Source organism: Podarcis gaigeae (genome assembly GCF_964106915.1).
Source record: "Podarcis gaigeae genome assembly, chromosome: 1".
In the NCBI taxonomy this organism is placed as follows: domain Eukaryota; kingdom Metazoa; phylum Chordata; class Lepidosauria; order Squamata; family Lacertidae; genus Podarcis; species Podarcis gaigeae.
In genome coordinates, this window is record NC_139678.1 from 66,945,417 (window position 1) to 66,970,468 (window position 25,052).

At 40.4% G+C, this 25,052-nt stretch overlaps 1 protein-coding gene across 20 annotated transcripts in view; it reads left to right on the top strand.

The window, feature by feature from the left end:
- PPFIBP2 (PPFIA binding protein 2) overlaps window positions 1–25,052 on the top strand; it is a 106,228-nt gene that overhangs the window by 65,338 nt on the left and 15,838 nt on the right. For 7 of the 20 annotated variants that reach the window (XM_083724904.1, XM_083724893.1, XM_083724899.1 and 4 more), the window contains 13 exons: window positions 2,803–2,934; window positions 6,886–6,978; window positions 7,367–7,475; window positions 8,805–8,837; window positions 11,637–11,698; window positions 14,852–14,927; window positions 19,006–19,112; window positions 19,202–19,269; window positions 19,462–19,530; window positions 20,250–20,310; window positions 21,447–21,488; window positions 22,346–22,496; window positions 24,772–24,804. In XM_083724904.1, the coding sequence (XP_083581030.1) occupies window positions 2,803–2,934; window positions 6,886–6,978; window positions 7,367–7,475; window positions 8,805–8,837; window positions 11,637–11,698; window positions 14,852–14,927; window positions 19,006–19,112; window positions 19,202–19,269; window positions 19,462–19,530; window positions 20,250–20,310; window positions 21,447–21,488; window positions 22,346–22,496; window positions 24,772–24,804 (1,036 nt within the window). The remainder of the gene's footprint in view (window positions 1–2,802; window positions 2,935–6,885; window positions 6,979–7,366; window positions 7,476–8,804; window positions 8,838–11,636; window positions 11,699–14,851; window positions 14,928–19,005; window positions 19,113–19,201; window positions 19,270–19,461; window positions 19,531–20,249; window positions 20,311–21,446; window positions 21,489–22,345; window positions 22,497–24,771; window positions 24,805–25,052) is intronic. The other 13 variants (XM_083724907.1, XM_083724906.1, XM_083724902.1 and 10 more) reach the window with 7 other exon arrangements.

The following is a 25,052-nucleotide window of genomic DNA, read 5'->3' on the forward strand; positions in this document are numbered from 1 at the left end:
TATTCAAGTTGCCTTCCAATTGCATCATACCGCTGGAATACTCTGTAATTTCCCCATAACAAAGTGGGTCATATTCCACTAATGAACTGCTCAACATAAGCATCTGCTTGAAGATGGAAATAATGACTTCCACATGTTAGCAACTGCACTGTGGCATTTTATTCAAGCTGTGCTTCAGATACTTTTTAGTTCAGTAGACTTTCTGGACCACAAGTCTCATCTGGCTAAAATTAAAGCAGCACCACTGAAGTATAACATTGGCATTTGCTTTTCTAAAAACTAAAAGTTAGGGAAGTTGCAAGGGTGTCATGCATTGTCACTTTAAGTAAGGGTTGTATGTAAGTCCTATTCACACATTTCTGTGTTACATTCCACAGATGTGTTCGCCAACTATTTTGCATCTCTTACTTTTGTGCTGGTTGGAGGTGTCTTTCTAATGCTCTGGATGGTGATCTCTGCTTGCTTCCTTTTATAACTGCTAGCCAGATCCAAAGTTTGTCTTTACTGTTTGTGGCATAACACTGAAATCCATCTGTGTTGAATTCAAGATTAGAGCTCTTGCTTTCTAGCTGACCCTATTTGCATTTTAATGCAGGCTTCAGAAATACTTAAACTGGGACAAGACTCTCAACAGTTAGCTCCAGATCCTGTTTTCAGTGCCAAGACTTAGTCCTGGATAATGTGAAATAGCAGTTAGGGGAGAATAGTTTTCAGCTTGTGCACTGTATCACTACACCACACAAGCAGTATTTATAAATTGGGGATTAAGAGGGGAGGTATTTTGGGGATGAGAGTTTAAAACAGGATTGGACAAATTCATGGACTACATGCCTCTTCAGCTATCAGCTGCCATGGCTATATGGAATCTTCTCCTTCACTAATATAGCACTGCTCTATACATATCCACAAGCTACTTTTATGTGTTCAGGAACTGTGTGCTTCTGGAATACCAATGACTTGGAGAATTTTATTTAAGAGTGCTGGGGAAATTGTTTCTCACTGCAAGCCAGAGACTTTCTGACCAATAGAGCAGCTCCAGAAACCCCAGAACCCCAATGTTGGAGATGGCAACAGGGGGCAGCACTTTTTTCCCTTGGCACATAGTTAAATTATGGAAGTCGTTCCCAGAGGAGGCAATGATGGCCGCCAACTTGGATGCCTTTAGGGGAGGATTGAATGAATTCATGAAAAATAAGGCTATCCATTACAACTTGCTGTGATGGCTATGATCTGCCTCCACAGTCAGAGGACATCCTGCCCCACTGAAGGGGGTTTGGTATGCTAGGAACCTGAGGCACATAAAGCATTAGAGATGACAAAGTTCTGCTTCAGTTTTATAGGGAGCACTCCCAAGCTGTTGAGGGCAGCCTAACCACCACTTAAGGCAACAAGAGTTCTTATTTTGTGTGGGAGAAAACCCTCAGCCACCTCATCTTCAAAGTTGAGGCCACACCACCCTTTGAAAGTTCTGTGATCTCCTCCTCCTCCCACGTTTAATCCAGTATTCTAGGTTGGTGGGTTCGCCCCACCCTGCTCCAAAAAGCAAAACAAAAAAAAGATTTTGAAAGTCTGGACCAAACACTACTCTGTATATGCCTGCAAACTACTTTCCTGTGTTTGGGAAATAAACTCTTCTGGAACACACATTTAGCACAAGCCCAATGCACATTCCAATGCAAGCCTGACTTGGTTGTTCCAGATGACTTTCTGTCCAGTAGAGGTGGCCCAGAAACGAGCAAATTTACCAAAATACATAGGAGCACAGCTGACAAATTAGACTTAAGAGTTATATTGGGCAGCACTGAACTGGAAAACTGCCTGAGCAGAACCACTTGAGCAAGGGGACTTCCTGCCTGCCTCCTTTATGCATGCCCCGCATCACTCCCAAATCTGCTCTGGAGTATTGGGGAAAACCCCAGAACAGATTTAGGGGGGTGTGCTGGGGGAGAAGTAATTCTGCTCGCACAAAGCGCTACAGCCTGTTATCTGTAGCAATCATGTTGTGATATGTCATTTGAATCCATCCTGCAGCACGATGTTTCAAAAACAAAATTAAAAGAAAGGTCTGATATGTAGGATCCCATACATATCCTGCCTCTGAAATTTGTCGGATATGACCATAAGCAGATCTGCAGGAAGGTGAGACTGCTTAACTCTTCAGCCTTATCCGTTTTGCCACTTAAAAATCTTCCCTCCAAAATCTCTTTTCACAACCACAAGTAGGAAACAATATGAATACAAGTAGGTCTTCTCCTGTGCATTGAAAAGCGGGGACAGGGGGTGAGGCTTAAGCAGAGGGAAAGGGTTAAGCACCTCTCCTTCTGCCGCCTTCTCCATATTTCAGCCTCCCATGACAACTTCGGGTTTTAAAGAATAAAGCAGGGAATACATATACACAATTGTTTAAGAAGCAGAGCTGCAAAATTCATTGCTAAGCTTTCAAATCACACTCAGTACTAACAATTGCTGTGTAATAAATTTGTTCCACTGCCTCAGCAAAAGACCCCTGTTCTGTATTCTCAAGTAAACTTGAAAATCCCTTGCCTTGTGGTGTCTTTATTTTGTCCCAGGTCTAAAAACAATTATGAAGGGTTGCTTTACTTAATGGTAGTGAACACTTGGGTAAAATGTTTCCAGAAACAAAAACATTTTTAAAATGCCTGTGTGGCTCTTAATGTAATATTTATATTCAGTTAAGTGTTGCCTGTAAATTGTTAAATTTGGAGAAGGAAGTACTTTTTCTGTCAGCCATGGAATTGAGTGAATAAAAAATATCACAGGCATACACTCCTATTTTTGCAGGAGCTGCTAAGTCGAACATTGCTGGAAACTCAGAAATTGGACCTAATGGCAGAAGTTTCGGATCTGAAGATTAAGCTGGTTGGGATGGAGAAGGAACAAAGCGAATATGAAGAGAAGCAGAACAAAGCTGAGGTGAGCCTTGCTTGGTTGCCATTTGAATTCATGACACTGAGAACAGACCTACATGCTCCATCTCCTAAGTAGATGTTTAAAATCTGGCCACGAGGGTCTAGTTTCCAGCCATGACATGGTGCATGGGAGGGTAATGCTGTGCTCTTCCTTCACCCTTTGCTAGTCTCTACCAACTATTTCCAAGTTGCTTTTCGCGCAGCACAGATCCCAAGCTCGTTTCTGCAATTCTGGTAATTTTGCTTTCTGGTCAGTCTTTGCCAAGGCTGGCGAGGTGAACTGCCATCTCTCTTTGTTAAACAATCCAGTTATTCCTGATGCAGAAAATTACCCACCCTCCACGGAGGCTGTTGTCTCTGCATGAGTCACTGCTCTGGGTAACCTTGTTCCAGTGAGGAGAAATGCACATAATAGCACCTTACAGATAAACACGAAGTGGTCTCCAGTGAGAAAGTTCATTCCACTCCAGACATCTTTGGATGCAAGAGTGGACTGGGCTCCCTAATTTTAACTCTGAAAAAAGTGTGCCACAGTTGCTAGAAGTCTGGTGAATACTCTGGCTAAGCAGTTTTTCCAAATATGACTGGGAGCAAACAAAGTGTGTGTGTGTGTATGCGCGCGCGCACACACACACACACACACACACTTTACCATGTACCTCATCTACCATATTGTTGTGAACACTCAAACTCACTCTACTTATCATATATGTGCTCAGTCATTTGTTTGTTTGTTTGTTTGTTTGTTTCGACTTCATTCCATGTTTCCTTCGGTCTTAATTTTCTCTCTTCCTCTTGTGTAGTCAGTAGTGAACCTGATCAGTGAACTACAAGAACAAATGTGTAGACTGCAGCTGGACATTAATAGTAAAATCCAGGAAAGAAAATCCCACAGTAGGAAGCCAAATATGGCAGCAGTCGGTCCTCAAGATAGCATTGACTCGGTGACAGAGGTCCCTGTTTGGAAGAATTGCACTCAGTGTGATGTATGAGAAGTAAATTTTGGCCTGAGTTTGTGCATTGCCCCCTTTCAGAGACCAAACTAAACTACTAACTGGAGCTTGCTGTGATCAATTGGCATTAATTTGCGTAGTTTTCACTAGACAGAGTGCTGTGTTTAAGAAACCAACAGGAAATTTTTGCTTGTCTTGGCCCAGCATGCGTTCATCCAGACTAAGTAAACATGTGCTTTATCTCCCAGTTGTAAATCAGTTTTGTCTCCTATTTGGAATGATTTTCTCAGGAGCTGCTCCATGTAAAATTAGGAGGGCTGCTTAAATTGTGCTGCAGCTAAGTTGGCCTAATATACAAGATACTGGTACTTATCATGGTGTTCAACAGTCTTTTGTATCTATTGTGGGATGCTTTGGTGATGGTCTAGTTGGATAAATGCAGGTAGGCACCTTGATTGTGGGCTACATGGTTATTCTTCGTTGTTCTTTGTCTGTCACATATGACATACGTGGAAGGTTTGCTAATGCCCAGAAAAAAGGATACACTTTCAGTATAGGAGGGAGGCAGTCAAACTGAGTATGTATAGATTTATATGTGATTATATCTAAGGATCATGAAAAGACATATAAGGATAGACCCAGGGACCTCTCAAGGAGAGAGGGGTAGTCTAGGTCTCTTCATTTCAAGAAGTTAGCACCCTTGCCTCATGAAATCATCATCATCATCATAAATTTATATGCAGCCATTTTGGGTGGCTATAAGGGAAAATAATTCGGAAAGTGTTCCACATAACTGCTCAGTATAGTAAACCTGATTTTCTACAGCACCCAAGGGCAATAAAGGATTGTTACGTTTAGCAATTAGTGGTGTTTATTTTAATTGGAATAAGTTATTTAATATATTTAATAGACAACTTGCATTTAGAACTTTCCTGTTTTATATTAACACCCTATTAAAAACAAACAAACCACCCCCTTCCCTCAGGGCCATGTATATTTTTGGCTGCAGGCTTTTCATTTAGGAAAATGAGCTTTGGAGTGTCTTAAAATCATAGGCATATGATTTTTGCTTATTGTGTGCATTCTAAGAGGGGGAGAGGCATGGTGAATGCTCTGTCATGTGTTTCTTTGTTTAAACCCCATAAATTTTGATTGCTTATCCTGCATAACAAGCACTTCAGTGAAGGCTTTCTGGAATTTATAGAACAAACCTTTGCTGTGTTTGATCAGAAACCACTTCACATGTCAGGCTGAAAGCTACTTTGGTTAAGCTGATGAAGTTGAACAGAAGAGGAATGACAGTGGTATGCCGAACATAAGCTCATTTAAAGACTTACTAGCAGCTTGGTTTGTTCATGTTGCCGTGTTGTCTTCTGAATTTTGTAGAATCACATTTTGGAGATACAGTAATACGTTTTTAATCAGTTCATGTTTGATTTTTTTAAAAAATAAAATAGAAAATTGTGGTGGCTTTCTCTTCTGTGCCATTACCTTCCTTTAAGTGTGTTCCAGATATTGGTTGCCCAACAATGACAGAAGAACACATCCTATGTTGTGAACCACCATGTAATATTTGAATGAAGGGTGGTATACAGATTTAATAAATAATAATAGCCAGTCTGGAAGAGAGAGACCCAAAAGATTTCATCTGCAAACACATATAAACACAAAAGAACATGATGTGATTGTGGTTCCTGAGAAAGGTGCTGTTAAGAAGATAGTTCTGAACAGTTCAAGCAGTTGGAAATCTAGTTTCTGAACTGGGTTGAACTCCTATTCAGAAAGGGAAGGATATAAAAATCACTTGTGCGGCTCATCCATTTAACTAGCAGAGTCAGCTGCTCTGGAGAATTTTGTGTGTGTACCACTCACTGATTCGAACTTGTATGCCAGATTTAAAGCAGTTCCTCAGATGACATAAAAATTGTCAGAGTCAGAGCATTGAAATGAGACAGTTAAAAAAACGAGCCGGTTAAAAAAAAGCAGCAGCAAACATGAAGCTTTTGATTCTATTCAAAGGCACCAACTTGCACTAAAGATGAAGGGGGCCTGGCATTGCATGCATGTCACATCATGTTCATGACGTCACGTTGTCGGGAGGAGGCTGAGTGTGCAGCATGGCTTCAGTGGCTGGTGGCACCTCCTCTCTCGTGCTCAGCCTCCTTCCATGGTAGGAGGAGATGCTGGCCAATGAAGCTGCAACACGCTTAGCCTCCTCCGTCCCATCAGCATTGGGGAGGAGACTCCTAAAGGATATAGGGGGCCCAAAACAGCTCAACCCCCATAAGCTAGCATCCCTGACTCTCTTGATTGGCTATGTGGTTCTTTGGCATCATGCTGGCTACATGTTCTGTAGTTGATGCTGATGAAACATGCCTTCAAAACACTGGTTTGCAAAGCCAGTTAAACCATGGCTTCAAATCACTGTAAATTAGTTAGACCTTCAAGGTTGTTCTTTCCTTGACAGCTGTCTGGGGTTATTAGTAAAAGAGAGTTCATTTTAAGGTAAAGGTAAAGGTACCCCTGCCCGTACGGGCCAGTCTTGACAGACTCTGGGGTTGTGCGCCCATCTCACTCAAGAGGCCAGGGGCCAGCGCTGTCCGGAGACACTTCCGGGTCACGTGGCCAGTGTGACAAAGCTGCATCTGGCGAGCCAGAGCCGCACACGGAAACGCCGTTTACCTTCCCGCCAGTAAGCGGTCCCTATTTATCTACTTGCACCCGGAGGTGCTTTCGAACTGCTAGGTTGGCAGGCGCTGGGACCGAGCAGCGGGAGCGCACCCCGCCGCAGGGATTCGAACCGCCGACCTTTCGATCGGCAAGTCCTAGGCGCTGAGGCTTTAACCCACAGCGCCACAGACTACCAATTCAAGATTGCTCTCTATCAGCAGTCAGGCCTGGGGTAATTTTATTTTATTGAGATGGGTGCAGTCACTTGACAATTTCACCCACGTGTCCAGTTTCACAAGTAAATGTGTTTTCTCTCTCCTATCCCTTTGCAGAACTTATTACAGGAACTAAAACACCTAAAAATTAAGGTTGAAGAGCTGGAAAATGAAAGGACCCAGTATGAATGGAAACTGAAAGCAACCAAAGTAAGCCACACAACCATTTCACATATTATGCAGAGACAACCCAAGTTTGTCATGCAGTGTAAACTCAAAAGAGGCCTGCAATTCCTTTAAAATGTCGTGTGGTCCTAGACAAGTTTTCTCACCTCCCCAAAGAGAATATACTTACTTCCATCGTTTTGCTATGTTTCTGCATTGGCTGGCAATAAAAGTTGTGTGTGTCAAGGAGCAAAGGGCAAGAGAAGATTTGGGTACAGTGTTCCAAAAATAATAACAGCATAAAAATGCTTTGTCTGAAGTTTTTGTGTTTCTAACATGCATTAGAGAATATAATCTATAGTGGTTCTTGGTAATTTAATTTTTTGGATGAGATAGAGATGAAAAGAAAGCTAATGTTAATCTCTTCTTTCAGGCTGAAATCGCACAGCTTCAGGAACAGTTAGCTCTAAAAGACTCGGAGATTGAACGATTACAGAGTCAAATCTCGAGGACATCGGGAAATAATGAAATTGCAGAAAGAGGTAATGATGGGGGAATAGCAATGTTGCTATCAAAATGTTTTGTCTTCAGTTCTGTTACTGTTATCCATTCTCAAATGGAGAATGGGGTATGGCTTATTTCATTTAGGAGAAATATTTTCCAGGAAGTGTAGGTGCCAAAGAGATTGTTTTGTAATCCTCTGTTTGTGGCCTATTTTTTTCTCAGTTATCCAAAATGTGATTGCTCTTTTTATGAAAGTTTATTTTAAAGCATTCCTAAATTGACACAGCAGTTTTATCCCTATATCCTAATCTTATTATTATCTGTTATATAGTACATTTAAGCATACAGTGCTGTTTACAATAAGTACTTTAATCCACGTAACCCATTTTACTGGAGGAGCGACAAGCTTTTAGCCTAGGTCACCCAGGTAGAAGCCCAAGAGTGGCTTTAATGTCAAACATATGGAGTCTGGTTGGTTTTTTTAATAATTAAAAACAGAGAATAAATCTTGCCTTTCTCTCTATCTTTTTACTGTTCCTCTTTCCCTTGCTATTCTATCAATGTCAGGACTTCATAGGGCAATTCTATGCAGTGCTATGAATTTCAGCTCTGCAGCGGATTGCTTTCAATAAATGGTTAATATGAGTAGCAGGGTATACTGGTCAAATATGAACAGCTATTTGCAATGTGCAGCATTTATTAAGGTTATTTCTTACCAAAGTGATGACTGAGCTTTGACAATCCAGTATGATAATCCTTCAGCCTACCGTTTCATGTATGAATGGCTGGCTCTCTCTAGTAGAAATCAATCCATTTGTTACTTTGAGAAAGGTAAATAACTCTTTTTAGGTGAGATCCATTCAAAGATGTATTGACACACATTAGATATTACGTTATTTGTTTATATAGCCTTGAGCTTTGGTATTGGTTTCCATTGTTTGTAGTGTCTATGCATGTTTGGTATAATAGGGTTTGCATGTGTTACTATTTCTCTAACAGTAACTGGGGAATGTAAGCAAGCTTGTTTCCTGCTGAAGTCCATTGATTCCAAAAGGAGGAAGGTTCAAATATTTGAAATGCCTTGGGTTGCCATTCTAAATACTCAGTAGTATTTATAAGCCCCATTAAACTTGATAGTGTTGAGTGATCATACATTCGAAGATGTTTGCTCTTAATGAGCCAAAAATGGAGTTTGTTGCATTTCTTAACAAGAAAGCGTTTTCAACGTTTGAACACTGATAGAGATCAGCGGTCATCTCAAATTGTATCTTTTATTTCTGAATGCCTGTTCTGATGAAATTGCATACAGTCTCTAATCTGTGTTCTTTCTGCATACCTTATCTGACTCTCTTCATTTCCCACCGTAGAGGAAGTGTATAGGCGAAGGCTAAAAGAAAAACGTAAGCCCTAAGATTTCGCTTTATTACTTTTCACACACAAATTATACCTAAAGTGCACTTCTGCAGCAATAATCATTCAATGTTGGCTCTGTAGTTGACTGCTGAATCGTAACATGCGGGATGAATATCTCATTGCTTACCGCAGACAGAATGGCTTTAATACAGTCAGATTTATTATCTCACACAAAATCTCCAATGTTGCGTAAGTGAACAGAAAATGGGCATTAAAGAGGCTCTGTCAAAGTTGGTGGACTCCAGAACAGACATTTGTATATTTAAAACAAAAAAAAAGTATACAAAAGATGCATTGCTCGTGCACAGCTTTTACCCCCACCCTTTTTGAAAAGGGGGATTTTCTTCCAAACCTTCAAGACCTAGCATTTAAAATATTTCCATCTTAATTGTGGATATACCTTCTTTTTGAAGAAGTCTTCATAAAAGTGAGAAAACCTTGACATAGCTCTTTTAAAAGTCTTTTTTCCTCCTTTAAATCTGACTGCGTACTTGTGCCTTGCTTGTTGTTAAGTGTGGCTTTAAGAAAAGCAAAAACTGTGTCTGTCCATGCCACATCTATGTGGAAATGCCACTGCCTGCTAAAATATCATTAAAACACATAACCCACTAATTGGATCGCTCCCATCACTAGATTTGCAGTACAGCTGTGATAATCTAAACTTTATTTTTTTTAAAAAAAACTACTGAATACTAATTCTCCCCCTCCCTGTACTAATAGTTTTGCAACACTATTCTTCTTTTCCTTGTGTGTCACATTGCCATCTTTGCAAATTATTGTTTTGAAATGTTACTCTTTTAAAAATGCCTAAGATTTGGGATAGTTTTGTTTAGAACACCTAGGAATGTGTGTTGCTAGGACAACTGCTGTAGTCAAATCAGTCCCTGCATTCTCAGTCAGCTGTATCTTCATCCCAAACCAAAGACTGTTAGCTCTAAAGTTACTTCCATGTCTGCAGCAAACAAAACTTCAACTTCTTCCCAGACGTTTTTCTCTTTGAAGGGTACAACCTATTCACAAGGTATATATTCTTAATGTGGAAATGCAGACAGTGACTCCCATATGAAGACTTGAGAGCTAATAACCAAAACTTAAATTTTGCCTGTTGATGATAGTAGGGTATAAGGCATTTAGAAAGTGAGCCCCTAATTAAAAAGCATCTGCTTTTGGTAAATGGCTTTAGCACGGACTAGGATTTCTTTTGCACTACTTGGTACAGGGGTGTGGAGCCTGAGGCCCAGGGGCCAGTTGTGGTCTTCCAGGTTCCTGTAACTGGCCCTGGAAACTCTCACTAATCCTGCCTTCCAGTGCTTTTGTATGGCTGGAATGTATGCTTGAACTGTGATGATGCCTCCTGCTTGCCTAATTGGAGAAGTGTGTGAATGAGTGTGTGTGTAAGCCCCTGGCTTTTGAGTGACTGGAACGCAGCCTATTGTACAAAGGTGACAGTCTCTTTTGCCCACCCTTTGCACGTCCTTAGTCCAAAAAAGTTCCCCCACCTCTGGTTTCCTTCTCCATACAATGGAGATAGATGAATGCAAGTAGTAACAAAATCTGTATTCTACCAATCAATAGTTTTCAAGCCTCTGCATCCAATGCCTTATGCAATTTACTATTTTTGAAAGGTCCACGGTTTTATTTTAAATAATGAGATATGTGCAGAACACTTTGTTTTCTGTCAGAGGGTAATTACTTTGGCTTTGAAACCAGCCATCTAGCTAGTTGTAGTGCTTCTTATTTTGCTAGAAGTGTTTATAAAACAACAGTTTTTGCACTCCATAGATTATAATTTTTCTGCCTGAATATCAGCAAGTGCTTGAAGATGCTGGTCATTAAATGTTTCAATCACAAAAACTTTAAAAATGGCCATTCCGTTTAGTGGCTGTATTCGGAGAGCACATTAAGCACATTAACCCGTTGCGTGCCTCAACAAACAGTGAGTCATTTCCACTGTGCCCTTTCCCTAGCACTTAAAATCATGGTTTGTTGGAAGAGAAACAAACCATGAGCACTGGTTAGAACATGACAGTAACCAAAGGTTTGTTGCTCCTGCTCATTATATGGAAGGAGTGCGTCAGGAGCGATTTCAGCAGCATTCACTAGAGCACTCCTTGTTCATGATAAGCCATGGTTTAGTTGGAGGCCAAGAAAAATCCATATTTTTAGCCGTCAGGAAATTAGAACATTATGTAACTTCCTTAATGTAGTGTGTCATGTCTGTTTTCCTTGAACATGCCATACCTGAGCATCAAGTAGGGGACCTCAGGAAAGACCTAGTTTGTGATGCAGTGGGAGGGTGGAACTGGCAAAAGAAACTGGCAGCTTGCACAAATTTCAGCTCTCGCATCTCTGCATCCAGCTCATTGTCGATCTGTGAATATTACTGGTTTTTGTTTGTATGTTTTTTAGGCACCCTGGAAATGAGTGGAACTGAAGGGTGGCACATAACATTCTAAATGCATTTATTCAGGGAGGTTGTTTTTATCTCATTCCAAGAGACTTCTGCAGTGATGTAGAAAGATCTCACCTGATAAAAATGTGTCTCGTAGAACCAACAGAAAGTGCTTGCCCTGTGGTGACAAGAGCTACCACATTGCATAATTTAAACAGAGGCACAGAGATGTAAGGCACTGGCACAGTTTTTTGTTTTGCTTTGAGAAGATTGCCGAAAGTATTGTTATGATTGCACATCTGATATAATGTTACCAGTTTGTATACTATAATGACAGGTACCAATGTATGTGTATTTTCACCTCCTTTATTTCCTTCTGAAACATTTCTTTTAGATCAAGAGGTCCAATGTTTGAAAGTAGGAATGGAATCATTATTGGCTGCAAATCAAGAAAAGGTAAGAAAACTACAACCGTTAAGTGGTGGTGGTGTTGTTGTTGGTTGTTGGTTGTTGTATATGCCTCCTTTTCCCAGGCTAGGACTCAAAGCAGCTTACAGATAAAAAGGGGGGGGGGCAGAAAAAACTAAAAACTGAGAAGATCATTGTTTATATATGGGCAACTCCCCATTTACGTGAGAGTTACGTTCCAAGGCACCATGCATTAAGTGAAATTGCACACATTTGAAACACCATTGGAAATGCCTGCAAACACCCTCCAAACCCTTGGAAACCCCTTTAAAAAACCAACAGCACTTACCAAACTCTACCACAATTGCTCCCTCCAAATCTCCTTGATCAAACTCTCCACAAGCCTCAACGATTGGTGTAGGGTCTCCTGGGATTGCACTTGCAAATGCTTGTGGGAGTGCTAGGCACTGTTTGTGTGCCCTTTTGCCCTTTCTGGGCTCTTTAGGGATGCTTTTACCATTTTTAAAGTCCCTTTCAGGTTCTGCTCCATGCAAATGCACGCAGTCACTTGTCAATTGGATGTGCCTAAATTATTGGTTGTTCCCTGTACATAAAGTAATCTTATTTCATATACAGATAATAATAACAACATCACAGCACGAACCCTTTGCTTTGATGGTCATGAGAACAGATCATACACTAGTGGCCAAAATGGTGGAAACCTTCTGGAGAATGTATTTCTGAGGTTTGACGGCTCGTAACACAAGATGACACCTGATTGGCTCTCTAAACACTCCTGCTCATTGGTTACATTCAAATGAAGGAAAGCTACTGCATATCAACCTAAGCAAATTGTAGTTCCTTTTTCTGGTTATTTGGCTAGAACTTTTGATAGAATACAAATAATGGAACAAACTTTGTTGCGTTACATTCTGCATTAAGTTATCTTTCCATTGAAAGGCATTTCTCCAATAAAGTGGTATTATGAGCCATCAAACCTCGGAAATACACTTTTCCCAAAAGGTGTCCACCATTTTGGCCACTAGTGTATAGTCAACTTCCAAATGCATTTGCCCACCATCTTTTTCCAAGGAGCATAGAAAGCTGTCTTATTCTGAGCCAGGCCACAGACTCCATCTAGCTCAGTATGGTCTACACCAGGTATGGGGAAGATGTGGGCCTCCAAACGTTGTTGGACTGTAGCCCCCATCAGCCTCCTCGGCATGACCAAATGTCAGGGATAAAAGAGTTGTAGCCCAACAATATCTGGAAGGACACAGGCTCCACCCCATCTCTGGCCTACACTGATGAGCAGTGACTCTTCAGGATTTCAGATGGGACTCTTCCCTTGTCTTACCTGCAGATGCCAAGGACTGAACCAGGGACCTTCTGCAGGCAAAGCACTTTCTCTGCTCCTGAGCTGTGGTCCCTCCACTGTGCAATAGCTCCTGCATTGTAAAGCTTGGCCAAAGTGCCCTCTCCCAACCCTGCTACCCTGTTTGCAAAGAGCTCAACATCAGTGTTTTTAAGGGGACTGCAAATCGGGACGCCTTACTCAACCAGCAGCACCAGGGCTCCCCATTGTTGCTTGCATGCTGTTTCTTTCCCCCAAAGATAGTAGTTTGATTTTAAAATGTAAAATTATATTGATACAGTGGTACTTGGGTTACAGACGCTTCAGGTAACATAAACATCAGGTTACAGACTCCACTAACCCAGAAATAGTACCTCAGGTTAAGAACTTTGCTTCAGGATGAGAACAGAAATCATGCTCCAGCAGCACAGCGGGAAGCCCCATTAGTTAAAGTGGTGCTTCAGGTTAAGAACAGTTTCAGGTTAAGAACAGACCTCCAGAACAAATTAAATACTTAACCCGAGGTACCACTGTACATTAAAAAATAAACAATGGAAACAGCAATGTTACAAGTATTCTTTTTGTCCCCTTCCGTGGAATATATCTGATTATTCCTGGTGCTTTTACTGGGGAAGGTATTGGATTGTGAGAGGTGTTTTATTCAATGCCCAGCAGTGAGTAAATTGCCCTTCATATCGTGTCTGACCATTATGGAAAGCTGTAACTAGTTTAAACTGTAGGCCTTGGTGCCCTGAACTTTCCTATGACTCACACTTTCTTGTCACACCTATTTTCATGAAGGAAGTGCCATGGGGAGAATTTAATCATAAGATAGCCTTGACCCCTCTCAACTTTCCATCACTGGAAACGACCTCAAGCAGGTGGTGTCTCATGACTGGGGAGAAAAATGATTGCTGGACTCCATTAACAGGGTGCCAATATACAGGCAGGCTGTCCCTGCTGATAATATTTCCTAAAGCGCAGAGTGGAGGTGTGTGGGGCCAAGTGCCCCCACCCCCGATATGATTGACATCAGCACAATTTCGACAAAATGAGGCAAGGGTATGCCTGCAACATGTAACAAGCTAAATATGATAAAAGCATTTATTTATTTGCACTATTTATAGCCCATTGTACATTGAATATTTTCATTCCAAAAGCAGGGACAAAGAAATAAAAGGAAACGGAGAAAAACTGCAATATACAAACAATCACAAAATCATATAAAGGCATCCAATAAACAACAAATTAACTGCCTCGTCATAATGTGAAAGCAATAATACAATAACAACAAATAATATTTCGCCCCAAAGAAACCCATAAGAGAAACAGATTAAGCAACCAGTGAATGGTCTTTGCAACTGTTCCCACCCCATTTTTCACTAATAGCAGTCCACTCATTCCCGCTCTGTCTCACACTAGACCCTGTGTGCGTCAATAGACTCTCACTCTGTGACAACAGTCCTGAGGATTGTTCCCAATCCTGAGGAAACCCACTGGCCTCAAGGTCTGTAAGGCTGCCAGATACAGACGTGGAGGAGGATTTGATGACCTCCTTCACCTCTTTTCTTCTTACCTGCCAGCACAAAGAGCATTCGGGGACCTCAAGGTCCACACTTATGTGTAACTACAGTAGAAATATGTGATAAGAGGGACAGATTCCAGGTTCAGCTTTCTTTCTCTTTTCTTGTGAGTGAATCATCATGCAGCAACAAGTCTCAAGGCTGTAGGGACTAGGAAAGGTCTCATGGGCCTCACCTTATTCCCAGTATATGTAGATTCCTGTATACTGAAATCCTGACACCATTCGAATCTGTCTGTCTTACTTCTCTTCGCTTCCTTTTCAGGACCGTCGAATAGAAGAGTTAACTGTATTGCTAAGTCAGTACCGAAGAGTGAAAGAGATCATGATAGCAGTACAAGGTATGATTGGTGGATATACATCAGGTGGAAGAGCTTCCAAAACTTTATGAGGCAATTCTAACAAAGAGTTTTAATTTTAATATTCAGAAAAGGGTCATGAGGGGAAACTGAGAGAGCAGCCCTTGAAAGGCAGAGACCTGGTTTGTGTGACACAGTAATCCAAACAATGCCTTAGTGAAACTCTGAATATGTGGGCTCCAGTAGAAGAATTTCCAGCTGCTTTGCTCCTTTCTGGTCCTTTTTGCTGACATGCCGTTAAGTCAAGGTTTGACTTAGCATGTTGTCCAAACTGGGACTCACGATTAAGCTCACTAACCAGTAGCTGCAAGTATCCAAGATACATTCCTGAGGTGGAGAACCATAATATATACAGTTTCTTCACTGCCATTCTTATGTTCCCCAACAAGCTTCTTTCTTCTTTGCATTTCTCCTCCAAGGTGCTAAGCCGGTTAGTTAATGGTGATGCTTTGCTTGATTTACTGTAGTTAATAGTAAATAGGTGGCAATTCTTAAGCATAGAATAACTTCATAATTAGGCCTTTTGGAGTAGTTACTACATTGAAGGATTTCACATTAAGTATTTATTAGCATATTGAGCGAATGGATCTTGGGTATTTAACCACAAATGGTCGACTTCATTCCAGTCACTTCTTTAGGATAAGCAAATATCCCAGTGTTTCATTCCATAGACTCTTGAATGGGATTGACCTGCCACAACAGCATACGTAAACTTGAGAAGTGGGGCTGCATGGAATGTTTTATCCAAGGGATGATTAACTCGTGTGGGGCTATGTCCCTCCCCTTTGTCCGTGACTAATACAGCTTGGCTCTGCCTTTTGATACATACAATTATGGTTATCAGCATGTGTTTGTGGAAGCCCTCTTCCTTTGGGGGGGGGTCAAAGAATGGTGTTTCTTGATGCTTTTATAACACAAAATTCATTGACATTAAGAACAGAGTTCTTGGACTAGTCAATGTTCAGAGACGCTCTGCACTGTCAAAATCAGTTCCAATACATGCAGCTGACAATGAAGCTTCTGTTCTAGTTACATATAGGACCAATGCATTGCTGTCATCACCTGGGAGAGCTTACCTGCTTGTAAATGTGGCAAACACAGAACAGCTGGCTACTGGTAACGGATCTGTATTTTTCGGAAGTTTGAGTAATCCTGGCTTCTAGTTCTTATTGGCAGTGTTAAGAAAGCTCTTGAGCATTGAGCCCATACCATATGTAACTTCCATGTATGGTCCTGAATACATTGTGTTTCTTTCTGGGAAACACACAGTAACAGCCTGTCCATCTTGACGACAGTCAGCAATACTGAGAAAGATGGAGGGGTGGTCTAACTTGTTACAGTGCAGCTGCCCCTCTTCCTAGGCTGGTGGTGTCACACACGTTCTCAAATCTTCATATGATTTGGCAAAGCAGATAGTGAAAGTTAATTTATTGTCTGCATTGTGAGCTGTTTATCCTTAATAAGTCATGCAAGTATTTTTTTCATGTCCAAGAAGGAATAATTCATTTTTCTTGTTAAGAGACTTATTTCAAAAAGTTGCCTATGAAAGCATCTTCCCTTGCCTTACTAGACAGCCTCATGAAATGTTATACTTCCTGTCTGCATTTAGAATAACCCGGCCAAGAAGATAAGTGAATAAAATATATATAAAGCACAATGGGGCCCAGCATCCCCTGAACATGCTTTTACATCCCCTACCCTACAAGGATCCTTTAAACTCAGAGTGACTGCTCCTTTGCAGCTTAAAGGAAATGTGTGGGAATGGAGAGAGGAATGGCTTTCTGAGACCAATCTCCACTCTTTCATCTCCATCCTCAGTTGTTATGACTGAATAAGTTTCAGTGTTATCATTACAGATTTTACTAAACATGTGGTGGTTGCTGAGATGATAAGCCTGAGATGCTATTTTTAAATCATTGACTTTAAAATGTTATTTGGGGAGGGGACAGTGCTTGGCCTTATATTGCTTTTCTTAAACATGAGAAAGAAGCAAGAAGCCCATCTGAAATTGCTGGTCTTTTCTATACAAAAGACATATGAGAAGCTGGAAGTAATTTTCCTGTTTTGTAACCTATCTTGCACTCTCTAATATGTGAAATAGATGGGATTAGGCAACATTTTATTCCACACAGTTATATTTTCCAGTGACATAATGTAACTTTAAAGAGCATGCTTGCCACAGCGACCCAGTTTACTTTAATTAACTACAGAACATTTGGCTAATGTATGCACAACTGTTTTAGATTGTGAAAAATAAGTTGATCGTATCCCTTTCCTTCCACATCAGCTAGAATTGGAAAGCTGACCTGAGCCCTTAACTAAAAAACAAAGTAAGAAAAACTTTAATTAAATGGTGTAGGAATTAAAAGCTAAGAATTATAAACTAAACCTAACATTGAAATAAATGACATGTACCAGAATGCTGAATACAAATAAAGTCAATAGGAGCTAGACAACTGCTTGATTTTATTACACTTCCTGCTCATTTTAACTAATTAAGTAGTACTAAATTTAAATACCCTTTTCTTTTGAGCGTTGGTAATGAGAGATTTTTAAGTGTTGCCTGAATCAATTTAATCAGTTTGTTATTCAACTAAAGTTTTAATTGCAGTTAAAACTATCCTCCTTTTTTTTACGGTTTATGCAATCTATTCCAAATATTATCTCTTAATTGGTGGGTCTGAAATGAAGCAACACAGTGCAGTGCAGACACAGACATTCCAGTCCCTTCTTTCCTGCCAATGTTATATATATAAACTTAATAGCTTTTCTTTCTAGTTGTACAAAGCTAGCATTTTGGAGTGAAACAGTTGAGATGTTCCTTCTAGAGATATAGGAACATGGGTAATTATCCTCCCTTAGATATGTATCTTCCTCAGAGGGATCTGAATCTCTTTTGGTCTGCTCTCCTTCCTTACTGTACTAATTTAAAGCAACATTGAACTAGTTACTAAGTTTAAACAACATTTTAAGCTGCCGCAGCAAAGCAACACTGCAGGCATTTTTCTGGCCACCTCTGTCAGAATACCTTATCCTTAGAAAGGGCCTGCCTTGGCCCTTCCTCTGTGATGAAGGTGGGGCAGCAGAGAGCCTTGCTGAGTGAGTGAGTGAGTGAGTGAGTGAGTGAGTGAGTGAGTGCTGGCAACAGCTGGGGTGACTGAGGACAGTATGGCGAGTGAACAGGGGCTTGGGGGCACCAGTTCACTGCTCTCTGCAAACACCACCTGAAGCGATTCTCTTGCTTATTATCATTGTATGACCCACCTTGTAAATTCTAAAAGCCATGTTTTGAAGTGACACCATTTCTAAAGCAGCTGAAAGCCACAATCTTGTATCTGAAATGACATTTGGGGATTCTGTGAGATTTGCAAAATTATACTTAGTTGGATATATGTGTCTGCTTCGTGTTGTCGGCTGTGAAATACTAGCCTGGTTTGCACATCATGGTAAGATTATGATCCTATGTTTGGACAACATGCTAATCCGCACAGAGCTAGGAAAACCAGGAGCAAATGAGCTGTGGTCTCTTCCCCTGGAGTCAGTATGTTCATATGAAGCTGTGGTTGAATTACATGCAAACATGACCATTGTTTCATTGACTGGAATATCTCAAACCCTGAAGAGATTGAACTTTCACTGTGCTTGACACATAGTTCCATACCACCACCTGTTAAAAGGGGCTGTGAATGAGGATGTATGAATTAGACTTAAATATGTTAAGAGTCATTGTGAAATTTAGTTTTTGTTTTCTAAAAACATCCATTAACCATGCTCTAAGTTTCAAATTTTCATCATGTTTAGAGAGACACATCTAAAAGAAAATATTCTATGCATCTAAATATTGAACTGATTAATTAGCAAGACGTGTTGGAAATTTACTTTCTAAATAATAACTGCACTTTATTGGTCCTGTCTGTTGGAATCCTTCTGTTGTAATACTATGAATAGTTGGCTGCTCGATTGAATAATTGATAATTTTAGGCTGTCAGTGATATTTGGTCTGTGTATGTATATATGGAATCCTCTAACCATGCACAATTTTAAATACCAATCCTTTTAGGAACTTCAGAAAGAGTTTTGTGTGGAAGCAGTGAAGATGATATTGAAGTAACTTTAAGAAAATGGAATCCCATGAATAAGCCCCAAATAGAACTATATAAGCCAGAGGTTGGTTGGTTATTTTTTCCATTATTCTATATTTTTTTCTTCCCATACCCATACTAAAAAGTACTTAAAATAAAATTCTTTTTACACAGGTACCTCCAGGGGAATTGAATCTACCTATGTTGCCTCCTCCTCCACAAAAAAAAATGCTGGAAATGAGGCAAGAACAAATTTTCTTTGTTAAATCTGTGTTTCTCAGAACACTCTTTTTTCATATTGTAAAACATTCTTTGAAATACTTGCTTCTGTGTCAAGAACATGTGGTCAATTGGGGCAAAACAGTTAAATTTAGAATGCATCAAAAAGCCTGCTCTTTAAAATGTGTGCTTCTGTTTACTATTATGATTAACAGCGGAAGCTCCCCAGTTCCTTCAAATAACCTGTTTTCTGCAAACGGACAAAGCCTGGAAGTCCAACATAGGTAAGAAGAATAATGCTGTCAACATTTACCAATCAAGTTATCCTAGACATTTTGAATGGGGATACTTTCCCCCAAATGAGCAACCACAGCTCTAGTTCAAAGGACCCTGAGAAATCCAGTGCAATTGGAGATTCCCTACATTCAGGCCTGGCCATTTTAACTGAATGAGACTTTCCCTCCAGGGATACAAAATATAAAGCCAAATCCCATATTGAATAGTTGACCTGACACACAGTTGTTACTGGTTTGACGTTTCTGTTTTATTTCTGAATGATAAACAAGAAGATCCACTCAGGCCTATGGAAGTATCCAGATGTCAAAAGCATCATACATCTGGTCCTCAGGCCCAATTTAGATGTTATGCAGCTTAGTGTGTAGATGGGGAGCATTCCACATGCATCCTATTACATTAAAAGCCCTTAATTACATTTGCTGGCCCATTAGCATGTAGCAGTAGCTCCACTGTGTTGATCTCACCCTGGCTGCTGACCACCTTGATGTACAGAATAACAAACTGAGACAGCAAATCACACATGGACATGTTTTAAAACTTAATGGGGAGAGCATGGAATGCTTGCGCAAGTAAGAACTTACCTGTGACCCTCATGTATAAACTAGACCTTAAGATTGCAGGTTATTTGATAGTGAAATCAGATTGCCCAGTTACTCCTGCTCAGTGTGTGTGTGCGTGCATTAATTGTTGCCTTTCTCACTTTAAGGGTGCCTCAGAAAAAAATATCAAGTAGTCTTGAAGACTTGCAGAGTGAATCCTTGGAAAAGGTTGGCTCAGAAATCTTTGCTTTGCCTAATAATTGTGGATTGCATGTAGAAAATTCTTAACAGCTGAGTCATTCCACTCTGTTCTTTTCTGAATTTTGAGATCAAAGGAACGTGATTGGTCTGTGCAACACCAAACCCAATCAGTATTCTACCACAGCAATTACTGCTGGTGTATTCTGACCAATATATCTGTGCAATACAAGTCAGAGTCTGCCCAAATTGAATTCTGCATAACACTCAAATTGCACTCCGTTTGAAGGTGGTCTTTACTTGTTGTTGTTAAAAACTGTCACCTTCAAATTGATGCATCAATCTAATAGTATTTAGACGGAATGTGGCTAACCCAGAACTACTTCCGGTGTTTCTTCAGCATGTTTAATGTGAGTTTTTCATTTTATGTTTGTAGTCTGTTTTGTAATATTGTATATGGCAAATGAATGAAGGTCTAGCTTCTCTAGTTATTCCAGAATTCAGAGGTCTATTTTCTCCTTCTTCATCATATTCTGGGCATTTACTGGGTATATAATTTGGATGTGCAAACACTAGAATTTATGGCGATACATCACAAATTTCTATCTAAGAGTGCCAAGTCTACCACTTGGCTCAAGTGTACAAACCATTATGCACTTGAGTAAAGAATTTCGGCTTCTGCCTAGAAACCGCACATCCTTCGAACCTGTCAACAACTCACTTCTGTGCACTTTGTGTTAATTATTGCAAGTATTTAAACAGTTTTTGTATATAAAACAAACAAGTGTTTTATATGCCGAAATTTGAAAGCACTTCCTTAGAAACAGTGGGATATATCCCTCTGTCCTACATGAGGTCATGTCCATTAATTTCAATAGGTTTACTCTGAAGAGGGCTAATGGAGACAACCCTGTGCCTGTAGAAAACAGTGAAACAAATTCTATTAGCCTCTGTAGAAGCTGTATTTGAGATGTATTTATAAATTTAGAAGGCATGAGACACGCAGTAATGTCAGGTCGACATGGTGCTCTATACTGAGGAGAAAATAAATCTGCTATTGTCCTCACTGAGGATCACTAGAAATTAGACTAAAAATGTCATGTTCCATTTGATACTAACATTTTGTTTGTTACTTTCTCTCCCATACATTTCCTGCACCTTCATAGCATGTAGATGCGAAACCAGTAGAACGTGATGTAGCCCAAGAGGTATATTAACTCCATTTTAACATTTACTTAACATAATCATCATTTTATGTTGTGGTTCTTCTCTTCTTTGTTTTCCCCTTGAATGCCTCTCTGTGAGAGTTAATATGCTGATAAGTTTGAGCAAACTAGTTAAGCTTTTTTGATCATCAGTTATAAGCAAGTTTTCCTTGGGGGCAGCTGGATGAAGACACATGCCAGTGCGATTGAGCTAAATATGATGATGCCATTCCTTGCTTTTCCACAAAGGCAGAACCATGAATTCCCCATGGCTTCAAAGAAAACAAATGCTCTTCATGTGCTGCAAAGAGTGCGGGGGAGAAAGTTCTGTGTGCTGGAGATGATGGAGGCAATTGTGAGCTTAGGGGTGTGCTTAGCTCCAGGCGGTATTTATTTCGTGCAAGAATATCAAAAGTGATTCAGAAAATAGCAGCACACAAGAATAAAACAGAATGGAGAGCATGCATTCTGTTGGTGACCCACAAAACAGTTAAATAAGTTGATGCACTTGCTAATGTCTTCATCTTTCTGGATTCTGCAATTGTCAGATGTTTCCTACTCAGTAGCATCATTCAGACAGGGCCACACCTTGCCTCCTTTCCCCAATTGTTACCTCAAATGACCACGACAAGAGCGATCAGATGTGAAAAGCTCATTTCCCTGGGAATCTGTGTGCATAATTTGGGGGACTTTCCACTGAAACCTGGTGCCACCATGGAAAACTATGTATTGTCCCAGCACTGATTCTTCTGAAAAGCTAAAAAGTTTGTCTGCTTCTGATTGAAATGAATATTGTGCACTTTAGGGGGGGAAATACTGAGTTGTTGTTTTTTTAAAAAAATGTTTTTACCAAAACACAGAATAAGCCATTCGTGAAAAGCAGCAAATACCAAACCTTGCCAGGGAAGCTTCCTCGACCTGCACACAACGGCGATACTGGGGTATACAGTACTCCCTCTCCAAGTACGTGCCGTGTGAATGGCAACGGAGACAACAGCATACAGAGCCTGAGTACGTACTTCAGGGAGGAGAACAATAAAAGCTTGGGTTTTAGCTACTTAATAGCAGTCAGTCAGTCAGTTTTATTGTATATAGCTAAAGGCCTTTACAATGGAGGATGGGGAATTTAAGGAAGACTTTCATCTAAAATCATACAACATAACCTGCAGCGGTTTACAATATAGAAAGAAATTCACAACATTAAAATTTAAGATTGGAGTGCATTCACATAGCTGGAATGGAGCTTCTTGGCTGCCAGCGCAAATTAGGCTTCCTGGTGTGTAATATATAGGTGTTTATCTGCTAGGAATTCAACCATCACTTCCTATGCAGATTGACCTGGAAGCCAATTAAGAATTGGCGATATACGGTAAATTTCCTCTGGGCGTTGTATACAGGGGGCAAATCAGCCAGGAGTGTGTAATGTCCTCTGCCTGAATGCATCCATATATACATTTGCAGTCCATATGGGGAATTCCCCAATCTCTCCACTCTAAATATGCTGAGGGCATCTGTTGGAATTTTAATTCTACAAAAGCCCTCCATGGTTGTGGGAAGGTCAGTGTCTCAAGGTGATTGGTCTTAAATTTGGGGGTACCAAGTAGAGTAACGGAGCAATGATGGATATTCTGCCTTGGTTGGTATCCTGATCAAAAATCCAATTTCTAAGGTTACGTGGGCTAAAGGCCAAGTAGCTCTCCATTTGAAGACTATAAGCCCTAAGCTTATCTTGGCACTTTTGTGCCCAGCCCCCCGTCCTTAGTTGCTGTAACCAGCAGAGCTTAGTAAGAGTGTGTTCCTCGAAGGCATTTAGCCTGCTCCACTATCTCATATAGGCTAGATCAATTCTGGCTGCTAGCGAGGGGATGCCCAACTCAGCTCTGATGTGGGCTGCCGATGTCCCATAAGAAAGCCCCAAATCTGCCTGTAGGACCTCTATTTCAGATTTAACACCAATTCCCCATATTTCAGCCCCGTAGAGCATTTGGATGATGATTTTAGAGACAAGGATCTTAAAAGCTGGCTTGATTAACTGCCCACCTGTTGAATGAAAGAACCCATATAGCTGCCCAGTAGAGTGGCCAGATATTAGCTTAATTGCTTCCAGATGAGGTTTCCATGATGGCTTACCATCGATAAGTAATCCTAGATATTTAAATCTGGGTACTTGCTTTAGGGTGTTACCATCTAGAGTCCACCTGGACTTGGTAGTCCTCTTGCCAAATAAAGTGACCTTCGTTTTATAGTAGTTAATTTTTAGATGCTCTTTTTTACACAGCTGTTCAAATTTAACCAGCATTCTTCTAAGCACATCGTATGATGCTTCCAGGACTTTGCTAAATTAAAGGAGGAAATCTGTTTCCACATACTAGAAGGTGGAAAGTTGGATTTCCAAGTAGCTTAGACCCCAGGACTCTGCTTGGTCATGTTTATTGTGAGCCATTACAACAACTGGGATGTACAGAATATGGAATTTTGTTTACTCCTGCAAAGACTACCGTTAGGCAATTTGCAGGGGAGGCTGAAATTCCATATGCTGAATGCTCTGTGGGCATGGCTTCATCTAGGCTAGCAGCTATCATGCTTGGCAAGGCTGTGTAAAGGGAAAACCTGTCCCTAAGCATGTCTGCTTGGGACTAAGGCTCCATTAAATACAGTGGAACGTCAGATAATGGACCTTGCACATCTGTCTGCAACCATTACCTTTTGATATTGGAGCCCCGGAAATAAGTAGACTACATGCATATGTCTGCTGCTTTAATTACAGAGTGTTAAGATGCTCCCTTTAAATATCCTAGACAATTTAAAATATTGAGTAATAGTTTCAAACCCTGCGGAAAGCAAAGTTCTCTGGCTGCTCTCTATAAATCAAGCTGGTAAGTGAGTCTAAAGCAGAGTTTTGTTTCGTTTTTTGTAAAAAGAAACATCAACTACATATTACTGGGATTTATTTTGTGTTTAAGTGGAACAGCCTGCATTTTATTCTTATTTTCTTTTTCACTTAGTCGTGTTCCATATGGAAAGCAATTTTTTTTAAACTGCATGATACATTGTGGATCCTTTTTTTAAAAAAAATTCACTGGTCTCACCGTAGAATATTTTGAACTAGAGACAGCAGGACCCCAAATGTTCAACTTCATCTGCTTTGTTACTTTTGCTTCCTGTCAATTTTTTATTTCCTGCTTTTGGCTTTGGCTTTCTTTGCTTTTCTGTAACTTTCCTTTGCTTGAATTTCCCATCATCTTTGCTTCTTCATGTGGCTTTCTGGTTCTTGGAATGAATGAAGATCGCATCAGGAGTGTCAGTGCACCAATCTTAGGTATCGTACACCTAGTCAATGCACAGCTTTTAAGCTAGCAATGAATTGGGGGGGGTGTCCCCCGTTACTTCTTGATTGCAAATATGAATTGCACATAGTGGACTGTCTGGAATCTTGATTTTTTTACACTGAAAGGGAAGAGCCCAATTTAGCTCCTAGTAAATGAAATGTAGGCAGACAGTGCTAGACTTCAATCTCTGAACTAGAACAGAGATTCAGTCTAGTGGTTGATTCTAATTGGAGCTAGA